Raw genomic sequence first — 15,801 nt, forward strand, 5'->3', positions numbered from 1 at the left:
AACAGGGGTCGGGGATAGAAGTAGGTCAGATCGTATGGAATTATACCACTACTTCCAGTTTCTGAGAGCATATCTGTGATGTATGTAACTGCCCTGTGATCTCTGAAGTTAATAATGATGATGTCACTCTGAGTTTCTTTCGGTCTATGGCCCTCCCAGGGGAGTCGCCGTACATGTAGGATTTCCCCATTCATATTTGGGGGGAGCGGTCGGTTCTGTCGCAGCCAGTATATAACTTTGTTTTTTAACTGATAGTAACCTTCTATTTTCCCGTCCTCTAATACTGGGACTCCTGTGTGTACCACCACAAATGGGACCGCTTCTGGTGGTAAATCTACTTGTAACCTCTTAGACTTTTTTACTCCAACTAGATTTTCACGAGCTGGAGATTTCAAGGGATTTCCTGGGGCATGGGGATACCCTCCCACCTTTGCCTCCTTAGTCCCTATTTCAGTATGTTCCTTCTGCCTCAGTGTTTTTGGAGAAGGAGGTTTATTAGGTTGTAGGTTAATTGACTTATTTGTTTTTGGTTCCTTATGTACAGTCGATTTTAATGGTGGTGCAGTAATTAGGGGTACTGCACTGGTCTTTGATAGATCTTTAATTAACCCAGTATTTTTTTCAATTGCTATTTCCAAGGTCCCCAGTTGCTGCGCTATTCTCTTCATTCTCTCAATAAGAGGCAATAAGAGTGATCTAAGTAATTGTTCGATGTTTCCCATTTGATCGTTACTAGGTGTTTCTTTTATTAGATGTTGTTGTGGTGTAACTAAGCTAGGAGTCATAATTGCATTATTTAAGAGGCCATTAGCAGGTTTGCCATGATTGTTTTGGTTATTATGATTATTTTGAGGTCCACTCCCGCCCTTTCTTCTTCTTTTCAATGGTGGGCCTTGGACTCGTATGTTATTCTTGGGGAACTTTGGCTCTTTTTGGGGAATCTCTACTAAGGGTGGGAGCTTCTCTACTGGCGCTTCCACCACTAATAACGAGTTAGAGAGAGGCTGAAGCGTCTGTATTTAACTCGCTATATATGTCATTTGGAGGAGTTCTATCTTGCAGGAGGAGTGGAGTACTAGCATCACTAGATATGTCATGCCCCTCAATTTCTATTTGTTTACTGGCGTATGGTGAAGTAACTAGTTGTAGTGAACCCAGAGATGAACGCTTGTTTTTGAGAAGTTCAACGGACAAGCGTCGCTCAGCCAATACAATTTATTTTTCTAGTACTGAGGTGGCCCTAGTGATGAATTTGTCCAGAGTTCCTCTGATTGACCCTCCTCTTGAAGAAGATCTACGTTTAGACAAGCGCAAGGTCATGAGGCGTAATGTTCAAGAGTTCAAATCTAACCAAATTAAGCCGCTAAATAGGTGATATAAAGCAGTAAAGCGACTAGTGCAACGATTACAGGGGATACCAAAGTCAATAGTAGAGAGGTGACAGCTTACTGAGTTAATGTTCGACCAGTCCCGACCAAGAAAGGAAAGGGAGTGGGCCCAGCCCTGCCTCAATCGTCCTCGGATGGCCACAGACGACCGCCCTCTGCCCGGGCTCAGCCCAGCGACTGCCCGCGCGCATCCCGCGACGCGGGAGGAGCAACGTTCTTTTCAAGCGCCTTCCGGGCGCGTCAGTGGGCGGGCTCGTGCCGTGGAAGTTCCTGGGGGTTGTGGTCCCCCCGCTCAGCGGCCGCGATGTTCCTAGCGGCGGCAGGGGGGACCGTTCAGCAAAAGAGCGTCTGCCGAGATTCTGATCTTGGACCCTGAGCAGTTATGGCCACAGCAGGTAAAGTTTAAGGCAGACCCGCTCCACCGAAGGAGCAACGTTCTTTTCAAGCACCTTCCGGGCGCGTCAGTGGGCGGACTCGTGCCGTGGAGGTTCCTGGGGGTTGTGGTCCCCCCGCTCAGCGGCCACGATGTTCCTAGCGGCGGCGGGGGGAACCGTTCAGCAAAAGAGTGTCTTGGACCCTGAGCAGTTATGGCCACAGCAGGTAAAGTTTAAGGCAGAGAGGTGGGAGTCAAGGGAAAGGCCCTGGACTGGTTCAAGAACTATCTAATGAACCATCCAACAACAGTACAAATAGGTACCCTGGCCTCATGTAGTAGGTCTGTAAGCATAGGAGTTCCCCAGGGCCCTATCCTGAGCCCAATGCTTTTCAACCTCAATGTAACACCTTTGGCCAGGGCAATCCGGTTCTATGGCTTTGAAACCGTGTCATATGCTGATGACACTCAGCTATTACTCACATTTGGCACTAACCCTATAGATACAATGACTTGATTAAAAAAATTGCATGATTCATATTAACAACTGGATAGGCAATAATAATTTACAGGTCAATGGCAGCCAGACAGAGATTATCCTGTTTGGTGAGTCCGAAGAGTACTAGTCCAACGATTGGTGGCCCCAAGCGTTGGGCTCATGCCCATCCCCTAAACACGGTACAAAAGGGGGTGGTGATGGACGGAGCATCTGAATCAATCAAACACTCACACCCAGTCAAAAGATCTGGGTTTAATCCATCACCGTTCTTTAGCCCACTCTGCCACCCCAGTACAGACATGGCTATATGCAAATCAGTCTGACCCAGTGCCTCATGGGAACAGTCCAGCCCGAACTGCCTAGCCATGTCTTCCGTGGACCGGAAACAAGCTTCCGAGGACCGGTTTCTGGCATTCCAGCCGTCTTCAGCCCGGCTTGCTTGAATCCAGTGGCAAAGTGAGCAAGGGACTCACGTCTGAGCATACCCTGCCACACTTATGGCGGCCAAAAGCGGTACAAAAGGGGGTGGTGATGGACGGAGCATCTGAATCAATCAAACACGCACACCCAGTCAAAAGATCTGGGTTTAATCCATCACCGTTCTTTAGCCCACTCTGCCACCCCAGTTCAGACATGGCTATATGCAAATCAGTCTGACCCTGTGCCTCATGGGAACAGTCCAGCCCGAACTGCCAAGCCATGTCTTCCCTGGACCGGAAACAAGCTTCCGAGGACCGGTTTCTGGCATTCCAGCCGTCTTCAGCCCGGCTTGCTTGAATCCAGTGGCAAAGTGAGCAAGGTACTCACGTCTGAGCATACCCTGCCACACCTAAACAAGCAGTTCGTAATCTCGGAACAATGATTGACAATAAGTTGCCAATGAAAAATCATGTAAATCTTGTAATAGGCACTTGCTATGGGATTTTGCGGAAATTACGCAAAATCTTTAAATGGATTCCCATTGAATCCAGAAAACCATTGGTACAGGGACTTATTGCCTTATAATAAGCCTCCATAAATGAAGATCTACCCTCAAAACTTCAGATCTTGCAGAACATGGTTGCAGACTCATTTTAAACCTTCCATTAAGAGCCCTATCAGCCCCCAGTCTGAGTATTCTTCACTGGCTTCTGGTAAAAAAGAGAGGCCTTTTTAAAATTCTATGTCTCACCCACAAGAGCATACACGGAACCAGACCTAGTTATTTAGCTAAAAAACGAAACTGGTATCAGCCAGGTAGACTCCTAAGATCTAGCACAAAATATCTCTTCACCCCGCAACAAATTCGAACTGTAAGAAACAGTGGTCGATCTTTTTCTTTTCTTGCCCTCGACTTTTGGAATAAGCTTCTGTCTCATCGTCTTTCCTTCTCTGATCACACACATTTTCGGAGGGAACTAAAAACGTGGCTATTCAACCATCAATATTGTTGTTCAGATCTGATTTCTAGCCTATACGGACTCTTCACAAGTGCCATAAGACCTTCAGGTGATTTGTGTGCTTAATAAGTTCCTTTGACTTATGTCTGTTTCCAAGAAAACAAGCTGTGCATGTATGCCACACTAGCAGTCACATCATCTCACTGCCAGTAGCCTTACTATCACTGTGATGTCACACTTTGTGACTTCATCACACCTGCTGAACTGAATGACCACACAAGCTCTCATTCCCTTGCACTCTCTAAGTCACCCACAAACATGCTCTCACACATACTCTCTTCAGACACCTCCGTCCTCTACAATATCACTCGCATTGGTGAAAAAACTCAATACACTGCTGTGGTATCCTGGAGGCTATAGTGAAAGTCCTTAATGCTTTATCAATCAATCAATCATAGCATTTTAAGCCCGCTACTCATCCGTGAGGGTCTCAAGGCGCGGGGGGGTCCCCAGATTTGTCTGCACATCTGTTTAGCAGAAGCGGCAGGTCTTGAGGGTCTTCCTGAAAGTGTTCAGGGAGGGGGCGCGTCTGATATCTGCCAGTAGCTCTTTATTAGCTTCGGTTGAAATCTAGAATGATCTGGCTCCATAAACTGCCTCTTTGACAATGGAGGCATTGTGGTAACACCTTTTTTTGAGGATGAACTTAACTTTGGCCTCAGCCGTGACGGGCAGATCGAGATGCCGCATTTAGGTAATCGACCGGTGGGACATGTACAAAACATGTAAAAGATGTATTCTGGCAGAAGACTGAAAAAGAGCATCTTTTCAAACTTCTCTTGTAGTTTTCTTCTGGTCTTCCAGATAGATGGAGTGCGTTCCTGATAGTGGTGAAATTAACATGCATGTTTCTATCATGGAAGCTTTTGTACCTAGGCAGGTGAATTGCAACTAAACTCCATGACCGGGATTCAATTCCAGAAGGCTTTGTGAAATTTTCACAGACTCTTGAACTCAGATTGTTGATGGAAACTTCTAATCACAGATTCCTCACATTATGAATATTGCACTGCTGTCACAGTGGATCGGAAACTTTTAAGCAGTACCCTGCGAATAGGTAGGTGTGGTCGTGTTGCTCCTTCCAAATGTCATTCTACTCCAGATGGATGAGTGGAGCCGCATATAAGCACTACTCACGCACACTGACGTCAATTTCTTTCTTTCCATGCCTTCAGATGCGAATCCAGAACTACGCTGTAGCCTTTTTTGAGACTTCTAAAATAAAAAAATTGTCAGAATTTTTCCACTTTGTTAGGGAAATATGTCCCTTTCCTAGACAAAAGGGTTCAATCCATGTACGGATGTTGTAAAGAGATGTCCGTGACAGACCCTGACAAGACATGCCTGTGGTGCTTGGGGTCAGAAGAAATCTCCAGGGCTTGAAATGAATGAGGATAAATGAATCCGAAGGCCATATGGGACCATGAAATGAAACTCTTATTCACCAAACATTGGAAGACACCATGCCGTGACTGGTTGAAGTTGAAAGGAAGGTCCCGTTCCTGCTTCTGAAGTCGTTCTGTGGCAGGCCTTTATTGTGGTCAAAGTCTTCAGGTATATGAAAAAGATGCAAAAGAAATCAATGTGGAATTGTCCCTTTTCTAGTACCACCCAGTCTTTCTCCCGATCTCTTGATGAGCCATTTCCTAGCCTGGTCCCAATGCACCCCAAATATCCATTTCCGTTGGCGAAGCTGCTTCAAGTAGAGGCCTTTAGGAAGCCCTTTCAGCGTATCTTTGACATTTTACCAGTTGTCTCGGCACGCCTTTTTGTCGGAAGGACCTGCAGAGCTCTATTGGTGGGTTCTTGTCTTGTTTCTCGTCCTAGCCCTGCAACAGAGGAAAGTGCTTGCTGAGCTGTTCTTATGCAGTGTCTGGCATAAGTTCTTGATTTACAACTTCCTACTATGGAGATAAACACTAATGGTTCTCTACTCTACCTAGGCATCTACCGAACTTCTCTAGTCATTTAATGAGGCCATCAAAAATACCCTCTGATGCAAAACCATGCTGTTAATTTCCTGGTAGCAAGCAGGTCGCTTGTTACTTTAAACCAGCTCCACGCAACCCTGATTTTCTCACACAGCATCCCACGTTGGAGAGTTTGGCGGTTCAGTTATATTCCAGCAAAGTAAATGCTAACACCTTTCCTTCCACTCCACCAGACCATGAGTCAAAAGAATAGAAACTTCTGGCTAGCGTATATTCTCTTCTGCAAGACTTGCTTTGCGTTCTGCCGACACTAGTTGTCTCCTTGATTGTGACACCTGTGTGTTGAGGGACAAGGCTCCTTTGCCAGTAATTCCAGATTATCTCCATGCACCTCAACACAAAAACTCCAGGATGGGCGTGATGCAGTTTGTGATCCGCTCTGGCTTTGACATGACTGATTGCTTAGGTCCGGTGATCGGCACAAGCGTGTTGCTTCAGCATCATGCTTCAATTAGGTCTTCGGGCGTCTCTGGGGCTATCAATGCATCCCTAATTGATATGCTTTTCTGTCGAAAAAGCGGATCCTGCCCTGGAACTTTTTGAAGAGCGTAGGGCCATAACACGTTTCTTGGGTTTCTCTGCACCCACCAAACAATTTCATCAGCAATTTCACCCCTGTGAGGATTTGCTAGGGGCCTTCATTCCTGCCAATGGCAGACTCTACAGCTTGCTCAGGAAGCTTCCCTGCCCTTTCATGGCAGAGGCCATGGTTTGCAAAGACAACACCCAGAGCATCAAGAACAATATGCAGCTCAGTCCCCTGCTCCTTCAGCAACTGCAGCACAAAACCTCTTTAGTGTGTACTATCTGACACATAGACACCCTGCCAGAGGCCGGATCCGTCATTTCATCCAGGGGTGGAATCCAGTACGCCTAAGAACCTTCAGGCTTGGCAAATAAGTCTAAATGTGTCCCCCCTAATCATAGTATACCCAAGGAAATTATAGCCTATGAACAGGTAGTCCTCTCATCAATAAATCAATTGGAAGGGAAAAGGAACTATATTTGGACAAATGTAACATCACAACAACAAAAAGCTATTAGAGATTTGAAAAATGATGACTCTACAGTTATAAAGCCGGCCAATGAGGAGGGTGCAGTAGTGGGTGGCCCAAAGAGATGTATTTGACGGAGGGGAGAAGTCAAGTCTGTAACCAGGAATGGTACAGAAAAATAAAGGAAGATCCCACACCTCAAATAGAAGGAACCATCGCTAAAATCTTAAAAGAAGGCATAGATGAAGGAATCCTGAGAACCAAATAATTCAGATTCTTTAATAAGAAGCACCCAAGGATCCCCATGATCTATTTTTTACCTAAGCTTCATAAATCTTTGGTTGAGCCGCCTGGAAGACCAAATGTATCGGGGTGTGACTCCGTGATGGAACCAATCTCTAAATAAAATGGATGTTAATAGCTGACCATATAGTAAGTTGCCTCTCATGTTCCCCGGGTGGGAGCTCTTATAATGAAGAATTTTATTCTTATCTGTAGCTTTTCTGTGTAGCATGGTCATTAGTACATTTCCTTGGGGGATAACCTCAACATTCAAGAAAGTTAACTCTGTCTTGCTCTCAATGATGGTAAATTTGATTTCTTCATGTCTTGTGTTCAACCATCCATGAAACTTACAAAGATCTTCCTCTTATCCATTCCAGAGGCACCAGATATCATCTATATATCTGTACCACTAGAGCAAGTGCTCCTTAAAGGGGTTCGCATTGTCCACAAATCTATCTTGGAACCTGGCCATGTACAATATCGCCATTTCTGGGGCGAAGGGACAGCCCATTGCAGTCCCCTTTGTTTGGATGTAGAATGAGTCCTCAAACTTGAAGTAATTTTCCTTTAATGCCACCTCTGCAAGTCGATGTATGAATTTAGTAGGCACTCTGTGGATGTGCTTGTGCCTCTAAATAAAATTCAATCACTTCTAAGTCCTCTTCTTGAAGAATCCGAGTATACATAGAAATTACATGAAATAAAACCAACCATTATTGTGTAGCATTAAATTCTTCATTGTAAGAGCTCCCACCCGAGGAACAACTTACCATATGGTCAGCAATTAAGGATTAGGAGAAACTGCTCCCGTAAAGAAGACTTTCAAATTCATGCTACGGCCTTTTGTGACCAATTGAGAAGTAGGGGTTATCCAAAGAAATTACTCGAACATGCCATCAAAAGAGCTTAGTATACTCCACGTGAAGATCTACGGACGGAAAAAAAACAGCAGTTAGACAAACTGGTTTGTGTCTTGACCTTTAGTCCACACACAAACACATTTCATTAAATAGTGCTCAAGAATTGGCACCTTCTCCAAGATCTGGAATGTTCATTTGAAAATCCCATATTTGCAAAGAGGAAGAATACCAGCATTGGTCAATACATTGTAAGAGTGGAAGTGGCTACGCCTACTTTGAACAAGCATTTGCAATGCAATAGGTCTCGCATTCACGAGAGTTTGAGCTATTACAATTGCAAATAACAATGCCTTTTATTTTTGTTTTCATTTTAAAAACATAAAGGGCTTTGTCATTTACAAAACCAATAGCTCCAACTTTCCTACTGCGAGACCTATTGGCAACACCAGTGCTGGTTTATATAGATGTCTGTGACAGGAGTACATTCCCGACCTCTCCCAGCGTAGGATTAGATGGGAGAGGAGTTGGTGATTTAATGCATTAGTGTGTGTGGGTGCAGACTGGCTTCCAGGCTGTATGCATTTAGATTTGCATAAAGGGGTAACACACAAGACATTGGTAAAATCCAAACTCTCATATAATGTGTCGCAACATAATCAAATGGACTATCAGAATTTCACAATGACGAAAACGCTGCTTACCCCTGCGTTAAAGAGATCATATATAAAAGGTTTACACATCTGCTGATAATTCCAAAATGCTTGTCCAAATTGACTATATATTTGCCATTAAGCAGGTTGTATGCAAAAAAAGGAGAGATTTAACTAACCAGAGATTTTAATTTCACAACGAGATGCCGTATATCTTGTGCAACCCAGCTTTTACAGTCCCAGGTGCATGGGAGAATTTACCGGGAAATAAATGCCACTGCTAAGTATTCCTGCGCCTCGTGAACCTTGGAGAAAACAGTCCCAACAGTCCATCCCTTTCAAAGCACGATAACAGTATGCCAAACAACCACTCAAATTAGTGTATACCGTGCTCAGAATTACAGACAATATTGTGAAAACGGGGAATCATCGAGATGGTAATTTTGGGCAGGGTTAGCTAAAGACATAAACGCATTCAAACTCGTAACACATCACCTTGGAGTAGAACCAGGCTAGTAGTCAATGGCAAGGACTAGCCAAAACGCAGGTTTCCCCTTAGGGAACAAATTCCTTTTAAAGCTAGAAGATTATGTCACGTGTATTTGGAGTTCCAACTAATACACACAGAATACTAGATCTGAAGTCTGCGGGATACAAAAAAAATAACAACAAATAGGGTACCTTACTATACTATCGAGACAAATTCTTTTATTTAAACGGATTATAAATGGCAGCACTTGCACGGAAATGCGTAGTTCTTGGATAAGTGGCGCAGGCCATGAAGCGGGTGCTGGGAGAAAGCGGGACAGAAACAGCACCTTGCAGACAGAGAGGTCGGCCTGTGCCCTGTGCTCACGGAAGCGGCGACGCCAGCACAAGGCGAGCCAGCTCCTAAAATCAAAACAACTCGTGAAAAAAGGTGAAGAGCAGGTGGCTATCGGCAGCGGATCACACCAAGGAACCAAGTGCGTGGCTGATAGTCCCGTCCGTGTGAGTCTGCCCTAGTGACGAACCTACTTACCAGCAATAATCCAGCCACTGCAGTCTTCTAGATGCCCTCAAGCCTGGGCCCTGGCTGACACAGACATACGAGATCACTTGGCCGTGTTCACGCAGATCTCCCCCAAAGCACAGCCAACCACTAGTAAAGAGTCAGCATCTCTGCACCCCTTTCACTGGGGCCGGCCCACTGACGGAAGGCGGGGAAGTGCAGCAGCTAACTGCTGTGCCGAGGGCACGTGCAGGCTCTGAGGCCCGATAGCCAATGAATAAATGACAACCGTTATCTCAGCCAACTAAACGTTGCAGTGTAGTATCTTGGGTTCAACAGCTAATAAACAAGGACAGAAAATTCTCCAAGCCAATCGCGGAAACCATACAGCACCATAACCAATCAAAAAAAAGAAAACTGCTTAGCCAATCCCGTGGCAATATTACCTCTGACCAATCACACGGCAGTACAGGATTTCCCGCTGTTACAGAACATGTTTTTGCCCACGTGATTGGGTGTGTAGTGGTGTAGGTGTCAGACGCTGATCTCTTAATAGTTGTCAGAAGTCGGTGGAAGGGAAAGCAGGAGCTGATGGATTTCTTTGTTAAACAAGGAAGCCGGTGAGTGGGGCTTCGCCTTGTTGCTGAGCTGCGAGGGCGGGGGGCATGTGTGTGTGCACGTGCGGCGGCGGGGGGCTGTGTATGTGTGTGAGCGTGCGTGTGTGTATGTGTCTTGGAGTCTGTGTGTATGCGTGTGTGTATGCGTGTGTGTGTGTTTAAAAGAGGCCGATGACTGTGGGGGGGGAGGGGGTGTGTGTGAGCGAGTGTCTGTCTGTCTGTGTGTGCATATGCGCGCGCTTGTGTGCCAACTTCAAGACATCGGAGGGATGTGCACGGCGCGGCGCGGGACGGAACGTGCGCGTTCGCGCACCCAAATCCGGCAGAAAAGCTCGTAACACCCTCTTATCCCTAATTCCCCCAGGCGGGCGGCTATACGTCTCTAGCTGGACGCATCCTTCGGATGCAATACCAGCGAGACCTAAAAAGGACCTTAGGGCTCAATGTAATTTACAACCAATTGAGGGGCACCACAAATGTGGTAATTGTTCGGTTTGTGAATTTACGGTTGAAGGTACTGAATTCAGACATAACACCCAGAAGTGGCTACACAAACAATTCTTGAACTCTAAAACAAAGAACAAAATCTACGCAGTCATCTGCCCATGCCCCAAAATATACATTGGCAAACAAATCAACAGGTCAATCAACGTATTGTCCAGCACCGTTCCAGAATTTAAAAAAAAGGTCATGACAGCACCTATGGTCACCCATTTCATGGAGAAGAACCATAACGAAAAGGAACTTAAATGGACAGTGCTCGCTGTAGTCAAACAAAATCCTCGAGGAGGAGACGCAGAAGCACATTTACTTCAAAAAGAGACCTAGCTCATACTGAAATTTAACAGCACTACTAATGGTTTAAATGAAATGTCGGAACTATCAAAGATATAATGAATTCCAATTCCCAGAACTCGAAATCCCTAATTGCACCATTACATGCTGTGGAATATGTTAAGTACAAACATGTTACGTGCTTATTAAAACATGATTAAATTAGAACACAGCAGTGTTGTTTACCTCTCAACATCCCTAAAGGATTATTTCACCTTCAAATTCACATTATTTTAATAATTGAAACCGGAGCTGCCCAGTGCCCGCGTTTTATATAGACCCTGTACAAAGCAGGAAGTAACTGCCATTGTCAGAAGTGGGAAAGACGAAGACGGAACGCCGCAACTGAAAGATCTAAGCCTCTTTTGTTTCTGCTCAAATACATTGTTTCACTGCTGCCAGAAAAGGTTTCCCTAATTGTGTGTTTAGTTTAAAAAGTAGGAAAATGCAGAGAAATCAAAACGTTCAACAAAGAACAGGTTCAGAGAAGCTTCACTGAGCGCAACAATCTCACTGCCTTACAAGTAAGCCTGAGCAGTGTTACGAGCAATTGATTGAATAAATGGGATATGGTAGACGCATGTAACTGATATAAATGGCACACCTCGATCCACAGGAGGGTCCACAATCCATTCGAATGCACAGTTCTCTTCCATCAAGATGTAGTGATTCCGCGGCGATGCCTCTTGAATACTGAAGTAAGACATCCACAAACTCTGAGTGTTAGGCAAATGCAGTGCCAACATTAAGTATTTACGACACTTTTCCAACTTTTTTATATATTACGTAACAGAATAGCCTGCGAATTTATATATTCCTCACGTCTATGGCAAAGAGATTACCAACAACCAAAGGCAGAGTACCATTCAGGCATAAACACAGGAAGTTACCATCTATTTTATCTCCTAGAATAATGGCAAGTGGGTGGTAGAGAAAAAAAATAGCAACACCGACCTTTTACTTTTTTAGATTACGCCAAGTCAAAAGCCCCGAAGAGAGCCCCGAGATTATCACTGGGTCTTGAAACGCGTCGGCATCCCCTTTTTCTATTGAGGATTCTTTAAATAATGAATATCAGAGCCCAGAGGGTTATTCTGTAACATTCTCCCCCAGTGGGCTCTGTCTTTAAAATTATTTTTCCCAATGGTCAGCACCCTAACGAAGACCATCATAAATTATTTGTTTTAGTTCTGCTGCATACATTTGCTTTTCACAAAATTGACTGGTGTTCAATTTAGTATGCGCAATTGTTTTCATGTGTTTAATGTACTGTTTTTTGTCAATTTATGTAAAGTTTCATTTGAAATAGAAAATGTTTTCTCAGTTTCAGACGGTCATGACATTGACAAAATAGAATTAAATGAAATAAATGGTTAAATAAATAACCAGGACCAATGAATCAAGATTCGGTCCTTTTGTCGGTTTAAATAGTGAACAGCAGTGAATATTGTGGCTAAGTCTCTTGTTGTGTAACTTTAACCAGGCCCTGCCTAGCCACCTATCACTTGGGCCAAACACCTTTCTTCCTTTACTATCGGAGGAAGACTGGGACAGTTGCTCACAGAGAACATCGCTACATGTGGTAATGCAACAGACCAGGCGGAGAAGGGTCTTATGGTTACCGGATCAGTCCTCCCTGTTCAAGTAACCAGTTGTGATCTATTTCCTAATAGGTCTTCAACATATGTTTCCCCCCTTCACTATGCCCCAATGCGACCTTCATTTGGATCTAACATCTTTGATGTGCTCTCCCTTCGAGCCTATGCACAGTTGCCCTCAGCATCTCTTGACCATTAATATTGTCTTCTTAGTGGCCATTACATCGATCAGGTGGGTTAGTGAGCTTCAGCACTCTCTGTGCTCCCTCCATAGACCGACTTCTTCCCACTCAAACTGGTTCTCCGCAACCCTGCTTTTTTCCTACAGAAGGTGACATTGCCTTTCTATGTTGGCTAGAGCATCACTCTGCTTACCTTCTTTGCTCGGCTCATCCTTCTAAAGAGATGGAAAGATTCCATCGCCTGGACCCAAAAAGTGCTTTGCAGTTCTACAGCGATCGCACCAAAGAGCACCTGTTTGATGATAATCTCTCTGTTGGGTTCGCCGAAGCAAAGAAAGGTAATGTTGTGCAGAAACTTACCATCTCCAGATGGATTGTGCTCTGCATTAAGATCTGATATGCACTGGCCAAGAAGCAACACCTTGAGGTCTTACTGGCTTATTTCACCAGAGCCAAGACTGTGACTAGTGTGTTAACTTGTGGAGTCCCTATCCTGGATATCTTTCAGGCTGCTACGTTGGCATCTCTGCACACGTTTACCAAACACTACTGCCTCGGCAGTCCGGTCTGTTGTGTCAGACACTTGCTTATTTTGTCCTCTAGGACTTCTTGGTCTAATCTGTTTGCAGACCCTCCCCTCGTGAGGGATTGATTAACTATTCATTCAAAGGTCAGCAATTTTTGCGACTAGAGGTCTATCAGATTGAGCAAATAACTCACCGTTGGTAATGCCTTGTCTGGTATAGACTCTAGCTAGCTGCAGATTTCCTACTGATCCTACAATACACCTTGCTTCTGTGAACACATTTTTTAATGTTTAAAACGTTCCTGATGGTCTTAGGCTCTGTACAGTAGTTCATCAGTGTTCTTATGTGGCTCTGTGCTTCGGATGGGAAAATCTCCCGAAAAGAAACTGATGTCAGCATGCTAGGGTTGCGTCTATATAGGGACTACGCACGTTACAACGGTGCAGCCGACGTGGAGCCAATCAACACCAACTACCGGTGCGCAGAGTTTCTTCTAAAAAATGTCTGCATTCAGTCTGATGCCTGGGGAATATTGTAAGGTAAGGAATCTGTGGTGATATAGTGCCTTCCAGGTAATGCATTACCAAAGGTAAGTAACTTGTTCTTTTCATTTCTCTTGAAGTTGGCTTGTAGTTTTTCAGAGAGATTATAGGGTCACTTGTGACTCCTCAGCACTTATTTTGACAGGGCTAGGCAGTGTCTTTTTAATTTGTTTGAGCCAGGAAGGGTTTACTTGGTTGTGTATTTTTCCAGTTTAAATAAGGAGTTTGAGGCTGTCTCTTCATTAGTCTGCCTATTTGGTCACTTATACCTGTATCACTGTTTCTTTTACCTGGAACAGTATATTTCCCAAGAATAAGCCAAAACTGAACAATATAGTTCACTAGTATATGCCAGCCACAGCTCATTGGACAGTATTAAGTTGGGTTTCTTCACATTGTGATGATTATTGTACCTTGTATTTCAGGACCAGTTGATTGTAGCTTTAGAACCATTAAAGGCCACTTTACACAAATTTCAGGATGTCAAGAAGGAACAAGAAGCTCTAATTCAACACCAAGAGGTGAGTGAGTTTCTTTCTCATTTGATCCAGTGAGTAACATAGTTTTTTTGTTGTTGTTTTTTTTCATTTTTATTAATTTTTATTTGCCAACGTAAAGAAATAATACATAAAACATTTCAATAAAGCACCCCCCCTCACCCCTCAATGAAAGAGAAAACTATGTATAGTTTAGACAAGAGATAAAGACACAGTGGACCAAAAAAGCACAGATGTTTAAGAAAAGAAGAAGCAAAATATGAAAATGCGTGAACAAAAACCACAAGGCCTAGGAGTCGGTTAAAAAGAAAGAAAAAAGAAAAAAAAGAAATAATAATATTTAGTTTCCAAAGAGGCTAGGGAGGAGAAGCGGACGGAATAAAGGTTCTCCTGACTGTGCCAGCCAAGTGTCAGTTTTTCCCACACCTCCAGGCCCTTTTTCCATCCTTTCCTTCCTTTCTTTGTGTACACAGCGATTTCTAGGTGATACATAGCAATAAATCTGGCTAGCCAATGTGAGAACAATGGGGGCTCCGGGTCAAGCCAGGCAGAGGCCAAACAGAGCCGCCAAACTGTCATTGCAATAAAAATTAAACCATTTCTTTTCAATTTATAAGTATCTGTCTGTGTTCCTAGCAGAATAATAGTTGGATTCAGTGTGATAGGCTGAGTTGTGACTTCCCTTAAAAATTCCTGTATTCGGTTTAAGGTGATGGAGAGTTTTAAGCATGTAGAAAAAATATGGATAGAGTTGGCCGCAAATTCCGGGCATCTAGGACATAGGGTGCCTTGGTCGGTCCCCCACTTTGCAATTTTACTATGAGTGAGATATAAAAAGATGATGGTTTTAAAGTGCTGCGCCTGTAGTTTGGCTGAAATTAAAATGTTCTGTGAGAGGGCAAGTGAGTTAAAAAAAAGTGGTGTTAGGAGTGTTAGTTTTGTTGTGCCATTTATCACCTATGTTCTGTAAGTCGTCTGGGGTCTGCCTATTTATGATATTATATAGCAGGCCAATTCGGGGGGTTAATGGCTTACGTAAAGTATTAAGCAGGTCAATTTCCCTGAATCCTGAGGCCCCCCTGCTTTCCTAGACAAAAAGTCAGATACAGAGAGATATTTAAATGCGTCTTCTATTTTGAGTTTGAATCTAAGCAATAGCTCAGAAAAAGGGACCATCCCTTCACAAGTGATAAGGTCTCCCAGTTTAAGTATGCCAGTCTGAGAAGTAAGCCCTGCCGAAGATAGCAGGCAAGCTGCCATTGTTCAGCGTGGGAGTATAGAAGTTGAATCTGCCCAGCCCTAAGAATTTTCGGATACTGCGGAAGGTTTTAAAAGAGTTTAGTAATGTCTTGAATCTCACCCTTTTATAGTATCCGTAGGTGGTTTCCTGAAGAAGACAGCCCCAGGACTGTTCTCCCAGTAGTAGCTGGAAGGGCGTGGGAAGCCTTAAAGTCTGCGAGGATGGAGCCTCTTTTAAAAATTCTGCGCTGAATTGTAAAACCGAAGCCCAATAGTAAAGAGTGATGTTTGGAA

General features: G+C 44.0%; 1 protein-coding gene across 1 annotated transcript in view; it reads left to right on the plus strand.

The window, feature by feature from the left end:
• Window positions 1-15,801, plus strand: part of LOC147703560 (zinc-binding protein A33-like) — a 242,831-nt gene that overhangs the window by 7,626 nt on the left and 219,404 nt on the right. The window contains exon 2 of the mRNA XM_086928932.1: window positions 14,197-14,292. Coding sequence (XP_086785058.1) covers window positions 14,197-14,292 — 96 coding nt within the window. The remainder of the gene's footprint in view (window positions 1-14,196; window positions 14,293-15,801) is intronic.

Source organism: Lissotriton vulgaris, chromosome 7 (genome assembly GCF_964263255.1).
Source record: "Lissotriton vulgaris chromosome 7, aLisVul1.2, whole genome shotgun sequence".
Classification (NCBI taxonomy): domain Eukaryota; kingdom Metazoa; phylum Chordata; class Amphibia; order Caudata; family Salamandridae; genus Lissotriton; species Lissotriton vulgaris.